At 44.8% G+C, this 15,621-nt stretch overlaps 1 protein-coding gene across 1 annotated transcript; it reads right to left on the reverse strand.

Moving 5' to 3' along the window:
* Window positions 1–56: 56 nt before the first annotated feature.
* LOC308664654 (zinc finger protein 18-like) lies at window positions 57–6,570 on the reverse strand. The gene is made up of 6 exons (XM_081322090.1): window positions 6,537–6,570; window positions 5,535–6,126; window positions 4,624–4,735; window positions 4,444–4,511; window positions 2,754–2,883; window positions 57–2,161 (listed from the first exon to the last, which is right to left on the reverse strand). The coding sequence occupies exons 2-6, from the start codon at window positions 5,946–5,948 to the stop codon at window positions 876–878; spliced, it is 2,010 nt and encodes a 669-aa protein (XP_081178216.1). The 5' UTR covers window positions 5,949–6,126; window positions 6,537–6,570; the 3' UTR covers window positions 57–875.
* Between the last annotated feature and the right edge of the window lie 9,051 nt (window positions 6,571–15,621).

Here is a 15,621-nt window from a genome sequence, read left to right on the forward strand (position 1 = left end):
TAAATAACTTTCTGAAATATTTTTCTTAATTTCATATTATTTTATTTTGTCCCACACTGATTTCTAAAGATTTTCCTTCTTGATAATTTGCAATGTCAGCACAATGGAGTTGTTTTCATTCTCATTCTCCTGACTATCCCCAACTTGAGACAGAGGGAGGGAAGGAAGGAAAATTTATGAGTAATTTAAAGCACAAATCCTTAGTTGTTACTTTTAATTCCATATCACAATCAATGGAACAATTGAATCTCTCTGCATACATTGATGGAACTTATGTTCCCTTTTGATTATAAGATTCCTTCAGACCTCAGAATACCTGCTGTGCTATTTCCATTTTTTTTCCAGTGGAAAGAGAATTTAGAGCCATCTGAGGAAATGAATCTATTAAGACACAAGAAAGGGAGGGGCAAAGCCTAGGCAAAAGAGGGAAAAATTCAATTATGGGAAGTGACTGTGGATCAGTTGAATTTGTACCTCCATCTGTGCTATAGTGGAAGAAAGACCAAGTTTGTCTTGAAGAGATACATCTTCTCCTGCCTGGGCAGCATCATCATCTGTTAAATATCTGCCTGTTCACATCCCTCACAGAAAAGATCAATTAAAAACTGAGGAAAATACAATTCAGGAAAAAAAGATTTTCATTATTAAGATACAGTAGCATTGGCCGGTCAAAATAGAGAAAACTCTGCTGTTTATAATCAAAAAAAGCAAGTGCTCATTGTTTTGTTTTTTCCCCATTGGTAATTCCATGTCTCTGGAGCTGCCAAATATAAGAGTTTGACTCCTTTCCTATATCAGTATACACAAATATGAAAGGCATAGATTTGACTAACAAAGTCTAGAATTTGCACAGATTGTCCGCCAAATTTATCTGTTTATGGCAAAATTAAGTCATTACTCCTGAAGCTCTTTCCAAGCTCTTCAGATTTATATGGTTCCTCTTCTGCATGAACCCTTTTATGAGACGTAAGGGAACCATTATGACTGAAGCTCTTTCCACATTGCAAACATTTGTATGGCTTTTCCCCTGTGTGGATTCTTTTATGCGAATTAAGATGACTGCTATTAGTAAAGCCCTTCCCACACTCCACACATTTATACGGCTTCTCCCCTGTATGGATCCAGTTATGGGAACTAAGTTGACTGCTATGAGTAAAGGTCTTTCCGCACTCTCTACATTTATATGGCTTCTCCCCTGTATGGATCCTTTTATGTTTCATAAGGGATGAATTTTCACCAAAGCTCTTTCCACATTCCGTGCATTTATATGGTTTCTCCCCCGTGTGGATCCTTTTATGAACAGTAAGAGGCCCATTTTCGCAGAAACTCTTTCCACACTCTTGGCATTTATATGGCCTCTCTCCGGTGTGGATCCTTTTATGGGAAGTAAGGTGACTGCTATTAGTAAATCCCTTCCCACACTGCTCACATTTATACGGCCTCTCTCCTGTGTGGATCCTTTTATGGCAAGTAAGCTGATTGCTGTGAGTAAATGTCTTTCCACATTCTTTGCATATATATGGCCTCTCCCCTGTGTGGATCCTTTTATGTTTTATAAGCGATGCATTTTCACAGAAACCCTTTCCACAGTCCATGCATTTATATGGCTTCTCCCCTGTGTGGATCCTCTTGTGCGAATTAAGATTACCCTTCTGAGTAAAGGTCTTTCCACACTCAGTGCACATATATGGCTTCTTCCCTGTGTGGATCCATTTATGGGAAGTAACTTGACTGCTTCTTCTGAAGCTCTTTCCACATTCCAAGCATTTGTAAGGCTTCTCTTCTGTCTGGATCATTTTATGAGATGTAAGGGACGCAATTTCAGAAGTAACAGAGAAAGTTGAATTGTAATGTTTCCAACTGTCAGCGCATATATAAGCTTCTTTTTGGCTTTGGATTGGATAGTGTTCATTTACATCTAATTTGACCTGGAATAGTTTCACACTATTTCCAATATATTTTTTCTCTATTTCTCCTTCTTGGGCAAGAAAATCTTGCATTGGAGCATCAGGGGAAGATGAGCTTTCTTGTTTCCAATCATGTGACTGGTTTCTCTCGTGATTTTCAAGTTCCATTTTAATTGCAGGCTTCTGTGTTCCATTTCCAGGACTGATTACTTGGAATGGTTCTCTGGAATCTTTATTCTCCTGCCCATGATCACCTGCAAGGAAAAGAGAAATGGAAGTGATAGCAAGATTAGGGGAAAAGATCAAAGAGTATAGGTAAAGGTAAAGGTTCCCCCGCACATGCGTGCTAGTCGTTTCCAACTCTAGGGGCCGGTGCTCATCTCCGTTTCAAAGCCGAAGAGCCAGCGCTTGTCCGAGGACGTCTCCGTGGTCATGTGGCCGGCATGACTAGACACCAAAGGCGCACGGAACGCTGTTACCTTCCCACCGTAGTGGTCCCTATTTTTCTACTTGCATTTTTTACGTGCTTTCGAACTGCTAGGTTGGCAGAAGCTGGGACGAGTAACAGGCGCTCACTCTGTTACGCGGCACTCGGGATTCGACCCACGAAACTGCCGACCATCTGATCGACAAGCTCAGCATCCTAACCCACTGAGCCATATTAATTTCCTTCCCTGCATCAGAGTGACACTGATCACTTTCCCTCCTCAGAGCAGAAGGGCAATTTTTTTCCTTCATCCTCCCAGGGCATGACATCTGGATGAGGATTTTTAATAAGAAATAGCTGGTGTTATCTAATTAAAGAATGTCTTCCTAAACACCGATTGAGGAGTAGCTAATGCTTACCCAGAGAGACCACGTTCCTATGATTTTCCAGCATGACCTCCCAATGCAGCTCTTTTTGGTGAGTGTCCAGTTGTGACCACTCCTCTTCAGAGAAATACACAGCTACCTCCTCAAAGGACACAGGACCCTCCTGAACAAGGGGGGAAAAACAGGCTTGGGAGGATTTGGAAAACCTCTATTATTATTTAGAAATTCCCAACGCAAAGATAGCAAATATTTTATCAATATTCATTTGTTTTTCACATTTTGGAACTGCCCTTTGGCATGATTATGTCGTTCAGCAAAACTAACCCATTTCTTTTTGGATTGACTTAGCTATGTCTGTCTGTATGTCTGCCTCATTATCTACTGTATGTATATCCATCCATCCACCATCCAAGATTCTCAGCATGTGGATAGAATCAGCTTGCAGATGGGTCTTGAAATCCCCAGCTCTTGGCAGCTCCAGTCCTTCCTGTGTTTGCAGAAGGAAACACCAGCTGCCTGCAATTAGTGCAGGTTCGAGTCCCACCAGGCTCAAGCCTTCCATCCTTCCGAGGTAGGTAAAATGAGGACCCAGATTGTTGGGGGCAATAAGCTGACTTTGTAATAATGCCGCTTGGGGGTGTGTATGAAAGCCCTAATAAGCAGGCAAATACATAGAATGAAGGCTACTGCTAAGCTTGTAAGCCGCCCTGAGTCTTCGGAGAAGGGCGGGATATAAATGGAATTAAAATAAATAAATAAAAAATAAAGAGCCTTGGTGGAGCAGTGGGTACTGCCTCCTTAAGTAACACCAGCTGCCTGCAATTAGTGCAGGTTCGCATCCCACCAGGCTCAAGGTTGACTCAGCCTTCCATCCTTCCGAGGTAGGTAAAATGAGGACCCAGATTGTTGGGGGCAATTAAGCTGACTTTGTAATAATGCCGCTTGGGGTGTGTGTGAAAGCCCTAACAAGCAGGCATATACATAGAATGAAGGCTACTGCTAAGCTTGTAAGCCGCCCTGAGTCTTCGGAGAAGGGCGGGATATAAATGGAATTAAAATAAAAATAAAAAAATAAATATTCTTTCTAGCATTTCAGCAAACAGATTTTGGTGTCCTCTGAAGGACCAGTCTGAGGGCTTGAATGAATAAGAGAGGAGAAAATTTTGTAGATTGGACATTTCTCAGCTTTTGGAAAGCTAAATGGTTTGGCCTTCAGATCCAGGCAAAAATCAGAGGGTTAGAAATTACTTTGCAAATCACCAGGGTCTTGATTGTGTGCCATTTCAGGTCAATTTTTACTTTTAGACTTTTCTATCTGGCTACCTTCAGGAGATTTTAATAGTTTGCCTTATCTTATAATCTCATTGGCTTATGTTTCTTATGATTGGTTAAGAAAACAAGGCTTTTTAAAAGTGGTGATGTGCCACTGTATTTACTTAGGTTTGAGCAGCCTTGCCCAATTCCAAGTGAAAGAATTATGAAACGGCTCTCTTGAATTATTTTGTGAAAAATTAATTCTTGAAAATTAGGCAAAATAGCATAAGGAGTTAAGTACTGGTCTTAAATTATGATTTCCTATTAGAAAAGTCACAGGTGAATCTTGTATACTGCTCACAAACACAATAATAAAACAGTTCAAACAAGAAGAGAGAGCTGCGTACATCAGCTTGATTTCTGAGCAAACGGGAGAATATAAGTCTAATTAATTAATTCCCCAACTTACCTGATTTGGAGGTTCAACCATGGTTTCAGATCCACCGAAAAGAGAAGTAAACTTCATCCAACTCCTGTCTGTAAGGGATACAGAATTTTAAAATAAATAACTGAGGGAACAGAATAATAAAATACACAGAGAAGATGAAACAGCTGGGATCTCTCTGGAGAAGGGAAGACTTTCAATTACCTCCTGAGGTGTTCTGACTTGGATCATCCTGGGGAATCCTCCTGAAAAACAGCTCCTGAGGATTTGATGGAGTCTTCCTTCCCCCAGGGTCTCTGATCTCCACAGCAACGGACTTGAAATAGGAGGAAGTAGAAAAGAAGAATTAACGGACATCACACAACACGAACTGGGTTCTTATTGTCTGAACACAACTTCAGAGCTCCAGTATACATCAGTGAAGCTGAGTAAGAAAGCATGAGCAGTCCCAAATCTTCTTCTAGAATGGATAATGGGATAATGTCCTGTAAGAACTAATGAAACATCTCCACATATTTTTTTTTATATGCCAGAGTGGTCTGGGAGGAAGGGGTGAAGAATTCAAACATTCTGTCAGAATCCATTTATATCACATTCATAAATGTATGTTTAAAACATTATTCCCCCCCCCCCCATGGATTCTGCCATCTCCCGAGGAAGGAGGCGCATAAGTGGATTCAACCTGCCTTAGGTTATTTCAAAGACCAAGGGAAACCTTTTGAACTGGGGAGAACAAAAGGGAGGGTTAGAGAAGGAGGCATCTGGCCTGTGTCTTCTTTTAATTCTGGAGAGGAAGAAGGCAATAACCATAAAGATTCGAAGTTCCTTTTTTTCCCCCATGAAAGGGATGACACGAAGTAGAAGGATGGGGGCTGACCAAATGGGGTTGAGGGAAGGGGGGTCGAACCGGGTACCCTTTATAAAATCTCAATTTGTAAAACAATACTAAGTCCTGTCTTGTATTCCCACAACCAAGCATGTCCTAGTAAAGATTCCTTTTGGACTAGAACTGACTCCAAGAGTTTTTGTTTTCCTAAGACGTGGATTGGGGTGGGTCCTGACACATTCCTCATTCCTGTCAACTCCTTCTGAGCTCCAGACAGAAGACCTCCTACCTGCAACTTGACCTGCTGCTTCTCCTCCTCCGCCTGGCTTAGGAGGAAGCCTTCCACCAAGGCCACCGCCTGGGAACTAGTCTCTGCTCCACATTCCCGCACCCAGCTCTCCATCTGCAAGGGCAAAAGGGCCAGGAATTGCTCCAGAACAACCAGGTCCAGCATCTGGGCTTTGCTGTGCTTTTCTGGTTTCAGCCATTGCCTACAAAAGTGGTGGAGTCGGCTGCAAAGTCCTCGGGGACCCTCAGCCTGATTGTACAGGATGGTCCTGAAGTTCAAGGGCTGAACCTCTGAACGGATGAGGGTTTCCTCCTTCAAGATCTTCTGCCCCGTTCTTGTCCAGATCTGCCGACAGCTCCCGGGCTGAACCGCCGAAGGGCCTTTTCCCTCCCGTGCTAAAGGTTGGGTCTCCATTCTTTCCCTTTTCCGTAAAGCGACGACTCCAAACAATCCAAGGGATACTTGTGGTTCTCCAAACACCTTTTCATTCACAGGACCATTTCTTCTTGCTGCAGGACTGATGACCACAGCAGGTTGCTCCGCGGTCTTCGCCCAAGATATTTTGGCTGCAAGAGATACGAATGCCTTCCAGCTTGTGCATGTGAGATTGGGGAGGAAATGCCAAGGATTAGAAATTGGATTATTTAGCCCTTGAACAACTGGAACACATCTTGAGCCTAAAGGGATCAGGCCGACTTCCTCTCGGAAACTCCTCCAGTGCCTGGTGCGAATCCTGCTTCGCCCAACTTCTCTCCTCTCCTGGCGAGGATCTGCAAGGTCCAACCCTTAATCACGGGGTGGGAAGGTCCTCCCCCACCCCAGATCCCGGCCGCCCTCCTGGGGATCCCCGGTTCTTCCGGGTGACAACGCGGCTGCTCTGGAGTTCTGCTTCCCCCTTGCATGGAGAGGGCGGCTGGGGAACATGGGACCCGGAGGAGGGCCGGGCAGGGGTTCCCCCCTCCTCCCTTTGCACGGGAATAGCCTCCCCCCCACCCGCCCCACCTAAGACACGCGTGGATCTCTCTCCTGCACCTTCTTCACCTCCCGCGGAGCTCCAGGGGTTAAGGCGAGCGAGTGCGCCACCCTAGAGCGGCAAGCGCTTGTGACGTCATTTCCCTCGCAGCCTCCTCTGGAAAGCCAGCCAACTCCAGAGGTTACGGAAGAGCGAGTGCGGAGTCCTGGAGCGGCATCCGTTCGTGATGTCACGCCTCCTCTGGAAAGCCAGCCGTGACCTTCGCCCCCTAGTGGACTGGATGACATGATCTCAAAAGATCCGCTCACATCATGCTTCCATTCTGTGATTTTATGATATGCTGCTCCCCTGCATGAGGAGTTGGGCTACATCAGGGGTAGGCAACCTGGGCTCTTTTATGACAGCTGTCTCAGGAATTATGACTCCGTGGACTTCAACTCCCAGAATTCCTGAGACAGCACAGCACAGCTGTCTCAGGAATTCTGGGAGTTGAAGTCCACGGAGTCATAAAAGAGCCCAGGTTGCCTACCCCTGGGCTAGATGTATCCAAATTTCTTCTGACCATTCCATTGTAGGATTTTACACTCATGTGCAAAAGTGAGGTTGCACCCCATTGAAATGTTTGGCAATTTCACTATAATAATAATAATATAAAGTTGGAAGGGACCTTGGAGGTCATCTAGTCCAACCGCCTGCTCAGGCAGGAAACCCTATACCATTTCAGGCAAATGGCTGTCCAGTCTCTTCTTAAAAACCTCCAGTGTTGGAGCATTCACCACCTCTGGAGGCAGGTTGTTCCACTGGTTAATTGTTCTAACTGTCAGGAAGTTTCTCCTTAGTTCTATATTTCAGCCCACACATATTTGATCTTCATTTGAACGATAACGTAAGGGGATATAACAGAATAAATATTGTGACCTTTACACTTTGTAGTCAGCTTGATATTTACCGCTTCTGATGTCTGCATCTTTGTCTCTGATGTCTCTCCATTTTTTCCTACTGGCTTTATCTTGAAGGAGGGGAAAGGGAGTTGGGCGTTCTAGGCTTTTGCATAATTTGAGGACCGCCTTCCTCTGTTCTATCTCCACTGTCTCGGGGTATTGTCCTCCTGGATATGGATTTTTCCACCTTTTCTCAACTAGATCCTCCTCAAGCAGCATGGTACCTGGACGGTCACACATGACAGTGAACCTCCCACCCCCTCACCTTCTCCCCACTGAATGGGCAGTTTGTCTAAGGTTGCAGCTACCTTTCCTTGAAGACCTGTCATCTCCACTGCTTCTGATGGGCCAGCTGATGCCTTTTGACCCAGAACGACTGAACTGTGGAAATGGCAGCCCCAGCATCTCTCTTGGCCATGTGGGAAGTCAGCCCCCTCCCCCTGTCCCGAGAAAAAATATTTTTGGAAATACAGTATTTAAAAGACAGAATATATTTCCCTAAAGGATTTAAAGGCAGAAACCACACACCCCGCCAAAGTCTTTCTGTCCCCAAGCAGAAACCAAGTCTGCAGGAACGCAGATGAGATCATCTTGTCAGAAAGACTGGAGTCAGGAAACTGGGATTAGGAAGAAAGATCCCTAGAATCAACACCAAAAATCTAAAAGTCATCAGCCACAGCCCCAGGGAAGCAGGATATGACCTTTGAGAGATAATAGGATTAACCCACCACCATCAGAATACCAGAAAGGCACACCCAGACTCAGGTCAGAATATATGACAGGAAATACAAAGCCTCAAACAGGAACAGGAAACAACTCCAAACAAAAGGCTCCAGAGGGTATAAAAACCCACTCCCTACATGTGTTCACTCTCTTTTCTTCCAGAGCCATCTTTCTGTCTGGCTGTCCTCTTCAATAAACTGCAACCTTCTTTCTAAAGCAATCACCATGTTGTTTATTCCCGGCTTGGACTGAACCATGATGAAGACTTTTCCTTCAACAGCCATATTCATTTATTAAATTTGTTTGCTGCCCATCTTGCTCTAAGTCCTTCACCCTCCTCTTAGGAGCTCTCACTCCCTCACCAAACTCAAGTCAACCCTCTATTATGACTGACCTTGTTTTTTAAAGTTGGGTCAGCCCCTCTGAAATGTCCCACCTTATGATACTTGGTGCTGAACTTTTGACGAGGAGTTTGGGCACTGCTGGCAGAGCATCTTTGACCGGGGTGACCTTTGGGTTGGCCTATAAGTTGGTTCTTGGGCTATTTTGGGACTTTTTCGCCTCCTTGGTCTGCTCCACAGTCCAGTTGATCCAGAGGTCTTATATGAAGATAGCTCCTCTTTGAGTCTCTTTCAACCCACCTTCTATATTCCTGCCTTGACAGAATCGGGGATAGTAGACATATTCTGTTCCAGAAGGAAAAGATCAATTATTGGCTCTTTAGTCATGGCTTCTGCCCACTGGAAACTCTATTATGCTGCTCAAATTAAGCTCTTGTCGAACTTAAGAGCCCTGTCCTGTGTCTTGGGATGCTGTCAGCTTACCTGACAGGTTACCTTCCAAGTTAGGTAGGAAGGACGTGGCATCCTCTCCTTCCCAGAGGTCCCAAAGATGCTTTTTTTTCAGGAGGCCACTTCAGAGGATGAAATGTATTCTTACCTGTCCCAAAGGTGCTTTTTTCAAGAGGCAACTGTGGTTTTTCTTTTGGAGACACTTCACTTCTCATGCAAGAAGCTTCTTCAGCTTGGACTGAGAAGCGAAACATTTAACTTAAAGGAAAAACACGAAAGTCCCATTGCCTCCTGAAAAAAAAGCATCTTTGGGACCACTATGACCTGGATAACTGAGACTCTCCATAGAGGCCAAGGGTAGGCCACCTTGGCTCTTTGATGACTCGTGGACTTCAACTCCCAGAATAACTGGCTGAGGAATTCTGGGAGTTGAAGTCCACGAGTCATCAAAGAGCCAAGGTGGCCTACTCCTTCCATAGACATTCTCCTTCCCAGCATTTGCCAAGCAAATGGTCTACAATGCGACTTAACTCCTCCTTAGGGCCCCCCCTCCCAATAGGTTGGACTTCAATTTGCAGAATTCCAAACCACCGGCTCGTAATTCTGGGAGTTGAAGTCCATCCCATCTGGAGGGCTCCCCAGGATGGGAGGAAAGAGGGATTTCCGCAGTACCTGAATAGAGAGCCTTGGAGGAAGGGAGACCAATTGGATTCTCCGTTTCCGTCTTTTCCTCCCCCCACCCCCGGTTGGGGAGGTTTGGTGAGTGGGAAAAGGGTCTGGGATCCCCGCTTCCTCCTCTCGGAGCTGCAGTTAGGGGCAGCTCACGTTGTATTTATGACCCGGTTCTGATGTGCTGACAGCCATTGCCCCCAACTGTCACAAAACCCTGCATTTACTTCCGTGTTTGTTTTTTTTAGCAAAAATGCTCCATAGCAAACAATTCAGTTCTAGGCTGCATTAACAGAGGGATAGAATCAAGATCACGTGAAGTGTTAATACCGCTTTATAATGCCTTGGTATTGGTCACCACGATGTAAAAAAGATGTTGAGACTTTGAAAAGAGTGCAGAGAAGAGCAATAAAGATGATTAGGGGACTGGAGGCTAAAACATATAAGGAACGGCTGCTGGAATTGGGTATGTCTAGTTTAATGAATGCCTAGTTTAATGACTGCTCTTTAGAAGGCCAGATCCTGAAGCTAAAACTCAAATACTTTGGCCACCTAATGAGAAGGAAGGACTCACTGGAGAAGAGCCTAATGCTGGGAAAGATTGAGGGCAATAGAAGAAGGGGACGACAGAGAATGAGGTGGCTGGATGGAGTCATTGAAGCAGTAGGTGTGAGCTTAAATGGACTCCAGAAGATGGTAGAGGACAGGAAGGCCTGGAGGAACATTGTCCATAGGGTCGCGATGGGTCGGACACGACTTAGCAACTAACAACAACAACAGTTTAATGAAGAGAAGGACTAGGGGGTGACATGACAGCAGTGTTCCAATATCTCAGGGGCTACCACAAAGAAGAGGGAGTCAAGCTATTCTCCAGAGCACCTGAAAGTAGGACAAGAAGCAACGGATGGAAACTAGTCAAGGAGAGAAGCAACCTAGAACTAAGAATAAACTTCCTGACAGTGAGAACAATTAACCGGTGGAACAACCTGCCTCCAGAGGTGGTGAATGCTCCAACACTGGAACTTTTTAAGAAGAGACTGGACAACTATTTGTCTGAAATGGTATAGGATTTCCTGCCTGAGCAGGGGGTTGGACTAGATGACCTCCAAGGTCCCTTCCAACTCTGATGCAATCTTTGTTCTCAAATGTTGGAAAACGAAAAAAATATTAAGCAGTGTGAACAAAGGTGTGCCACTCATTGCAAACATCTGGAAAGCACTTTTTATTGTCTGAGGAATTTTGAAAAAAAAGGCACATTTATTCCATACATAGAGGTGTTGTAGGCATCAAATTGCCGCCAGCATTTTTATTTTATTTTTTGCAAAAAATGGTGATTGGGAGTTCAGCCTTACAAAGAGTGAAGCAGTAGTCTGGGCCACACACCAGTTGTGGTCAATGAAAGGTCAGGCACCAGTAATAATGCCTACTGAGAAAGAATAAAGGTAGATTTTAAAAAAACAAAAAGTAACCCACTACAGCTGCTATCTTTGCAATCTAGTCTACACGGTAGAATTTCCTCTTCAACTCTTGTGTTGTTTTGTCAGTTTAAAAACAATGTCCCCCCCCTTTTTTTTTTACATGTTTTCATTTTTCTGAGTCCACACCCCCCCCCCCATGTATTTGGGGAGGATCATTTTTTGCAACCTACAATTTTGAGTTAGTATTTTTTTTCCTACAAATTTCCTCACCGTTGCCAGCAAATATCGGGTATTCTTTCGTTATTAAAACGTAAACCAACAAAGAGGAAATTGGATCCCGGTACAAGAATGTCATCAGACGAGTAAATATTATTGGGAAGGGCTCTACTAGGCCATGAATTAAGGGGAAATAGTACAACATTCGAACAGTGATCGCGACATGAAAGCATTTTTGGACTTCAGTACCTGTTCAAAGTTTTGAAAGTTTGCATCTGAAGTAGGCCACATTTTGAGAGTAACTTTCAAACAGACATACAGACACACTTGTCCATGTGTGTGTGTGTGTGTGTGTTTGTTTGTGTGTGTGTGTCTCAGCCCTGCAAGGTAATCCAGATAAGGAGCCCAACCACAGCTATTAACTCTGTATTTGTTGTATTAATAGAATATGGAAGGGACTTTGGAGGTCTTCTAGTCCAGTCCCCCTGCTTGAGCAAGATAACCTATAACCATCTCAGACAAGTGACTCTCTAGCCTCTTCTTAAAAACCTCCAGTGATGGAGCACCCACGATTTCTGGTGGCAAGCTGTTCCACTGGTTAATTGACCTCACTGTCAGGAAGTTTCTCCTTAATTCCAAGTTGCTTCTCTCTTTGATCAGTTTCCAACCGTTGTTTCTTTTCCTGCCCTCTGGTCCTTTGGAGAATAATTTGACCCCCTCTTCTTGGTGGCAGCCCATCAAATACTGGAATACTGCTATCATGTCTCCCCTATTTCTTCTTTTCTTTAGATTAGCCAAACCCAAGTCCTGCAGCCATTCTTCATAAGTATTCATAAAGAATAGGTTATATTAATAGAATCTTTACAGCTTAATATAAGAAGTTATACTAATAGAATCTTAATAGCTTGATATAATAGGTTATATTAATAGAATCTGAGTAATTGATATACCAGGTTATATTAATAGAATCTGAATAGATTTATATAATAGGTTATATTAACAGAATCTTGCAAGACTAAAAATAGCAATAGCACTTAGACTTATATGCCACTTCACAGTGCTTTATAGCCTTCTCTAAGCGGTTTACAAAGTCAGCCTCTTGCACTCCAACGATCTGGGTCCTCATTTTACTGATCTTGGAAAGATGAACAGCTGAGTCAACCTTCAGCCAGTCAGGATCGAACTCCTGGCTGTGGGCAGAGTTAGTCTGTAGTACTGTGTTCTAACTACTGCCCCACCTTTTCTACTACATGGATTGTGGAAAGAGCTTCAGTGATCATGTTTTCCTCAACCTTGAACCTGTGAGAATTGAACTGCTGACAGTCACCAGAATTTGCCTTCAATACTGCATTCTAAGTACCTCACCACCACAGCACACAGCACACAAGGGGAGAAATCCAAGGCCATTCCCACATACCATTACATCACGCAAGAGACTCTCGGTCTCAAAGGAAAGCTGTACATATTATATTTACAAATAGAGACTTCCTGCTCAACACAGATGGACAATAAGACTCTATAATAGCAGGTGAAGTGTGCAGCCAGGGAATTATGGAAATTTTCTAGACAAAGTTGCTCAGGACTAGGAGGGGAATGACTGACAGAAGACTCCAGTCCAGCTCCAACTCACCACTTACTTTTGCCTGAAAAATTGATATTGGGTTCTTCCAAAATTCTAGAGTTGGGAGGGACTTTAGAGAGCATCTAGTCCAATCTGTTGCACAGGAAGGGTCCATTAAAGCAGTGTTTGTCAGCAACTTAGCCATGTTAAGATCTGTGGACTTCAACTCCCAGAATTCCCCAACCAGCATTCTGGGAATTGAAGTGCGTACATCTTAACATGGCTAAGATTGAGAAATACTGTCTGGAAGGATCTCTGTTTGAAGATCTGGTTGAATTGGATATGTCTAGTTTAATGAAGAGAAGGGTGAGGGGTGACATGATAGCAGTGTCCCAGTATCTCAGGGGCTGCCACAAAGAAGAGAGAGTCAAGCTATTCTCCAAAGCACCTGAAACCAGGACAAGAAGCAACGGATGGAAACTAGTCAAGGAGAGAAGCAACCTAGAACTAAGGAGAAACTTCCTGACAGTTAGAACAATTAACCAGTGGAACAACCTGCCTCCAGAAGTGGTGAATGCTCCAACACTGGAAGTTTTTAAGAAGAGACTGGACAGCCATTTGCCTGAAATGGCATAGGGTTTCCTGCCTGATCAGGGGGTTGGACTAGAAGACCTCCAAGGTCCCTTCCAACTGTGTTATTCTGTTGTGTTCTGGTGTTTTTAACTGCTGCATCACATAGGCTGGTGTCTTAACTTGTGGTCCCTTAGTCACCTGCACTCACTACCACCAAGCCACATCCTCTATTTGTCTAAGGGACACAGAACAGCCTAAGCACTGAACAACTCACGAGCAAAAAGGATTAAGAGAGAACACCTGGCTTTCGGAATAAAACATTGGTTTTTAAAAAAGTTGGACTTCAGTTTTGCAAATGTAACCTCACATAGCCTAAGGAGGATGCAATGTGGAAATTCGGTCTATGCAACCTGAGCAACAATCTTGCATAATTAGGGGATGACAAAAGCAAAAAATCCCACGTGCAAATCACATGAAGCCCTGGAGAATCTGAAAAGGGGAATCTGAAATGCTGTGGCCCATGAATTCAAACAAGGGATCTACTGCAGTAAGCTGCAATAGCACAGCACAGCATAGCATAGAATATGCAATAGAAGAATAGAATGGAATGGAATGGAACAGAACAGAATAGTATATAGAACAAGAGGGATCTTGGAGGTCTTCTAGTCCAACCCCCTGCTCAGGCAGGAAACCCTATATAGCATTTCAGACAAATGGCTATCCCATCTCTTCTTAAAAACTTCCAGTGTTGAAGCATTCCCAACTTCTGGAGGCAAGTTGTTCCACGGGTTAATCGTTCTTTACTGTCAGGAAGTTTCTCCTTAGTTCCAGGTTGCTTCTCTCTTGGGTCAGTTTCCATCCGTTGCTTCTGGTCCTGCCTTCAGGAGCTTTGGAGAAGAGCTGGACTCCCTCTTCTTTCGGGGCAACCCGAGATGTTGCAAGACTGCTATTATGTCACCCCTGGTCCTTCTCTTCATTAAAGTAGACCTACCCAATTCCAGCAACCGTTCTTGATATGTGAGCGTGAGTGACAAGTTTGAGGAGAGAGAGTGTGTGTGTGTTTGTGTGTCCCTCTAAGGTCCCTGCCCCGCTCCCAGCCAGCAACCGTTCTTGATATGTGGGTTCTTGATATGTGAGCGTGACAAGCTTGAGGAGAGAGAGAGAGAGAGAGAGAGAGAGAGAGAGAGAGAGAGAGAGAGAGAGAGAGTCCCTCTAAGGTCCCTGCCCGCTCCCAGCCAGCAACCGTTCTTGATTCTTGATATGTGAGAGTGAGTGACAAGCTTGAGGAGAGGGAGAGAGAGAGAGAGAGTGTGTGTGTGTGTGTCCCTCTAAGGTCCCTGCCCCGCTCCCAGCCAGCAACCATTCTTGATATGTGAGCGTGAGTGACAAGCTTGAGGAGAGAGAGTGTGTGTGTGTGTGTGTCCCTCTAAGGTCCCTGCCCCACTCCCAGCCAGCAACGGTTCTTGATATGTGGGTTCTTGATATGTGGGTTCTTGATATGTGAGCGTGACAAGCTTGAGGAGAGAGAGAGAGAGAGAGAGAGAGAGAGAGAGAGAGAGAGAGAGAGAGAGTGAGAGAGTGTCCCCTCCTCTAAGGTCCCTGCCCCGCTCCCAGCCAGCAACGTTCTTGATATGTGAGCGTGAGTGACAAGCTTGAGGAGAGAGTGTGTGTGTGTGTGTGTGTGTGTCCCTCTACAGTAAGGTCCCTGCCCCGCTCCCAGCCAGCAACCGTTCTTGATATGTGCGCGTGAGTGACAAGCTTGAGGAGAGAGAGAGAGAGAGAGGAGAGAGAGAGAGAGAGAGAGAGAGAGAGAGAGAGAGAGAGTGAGTGTCCCCTCCTCTAAGGTCCCTGCCCCGCTCCCAGCCAGCAACCGTTCTTGATATGTGGGTTCTTGATATGTGAGCGTGACAAGCTTGAGGAGAGAGAGAGAGAGAGAGAGAGAGAGAGAGTGTCCCTCTAAGGTCCCTGCCCCACTCCCAGCCAGCAACGGTTCTTGATATGTGGGTTCTTGATATGTGAGCGTGACAAGCTTGAGGAGAGAGAGAGAGAGAGAGAGGGAGAGGGAGAGGGAGAGGGAGAGAGAGAGAGGGAGAGAGAGAGAGAGAGAGAGAGAGAGAGAGAGAGAGAGAGAGAGAGAGAGAGAGTGTGTCCCCTCCTCTAAGGTCCCTGCCCCGCTCCCAGCCAGCAACGTTCTTGATATGTGAGCGTGAGTGACAAGCTTG

Source organism: Vipera berus (assembly GCF_964194415.1).
Source record: "Vipera berus genome assembly, chromosome: 2".
NCBI lineage: Eukaryota > Metazoa > Chordata > Lepidosauria > Squamata > Viperidae > Vipera > Vipera berus.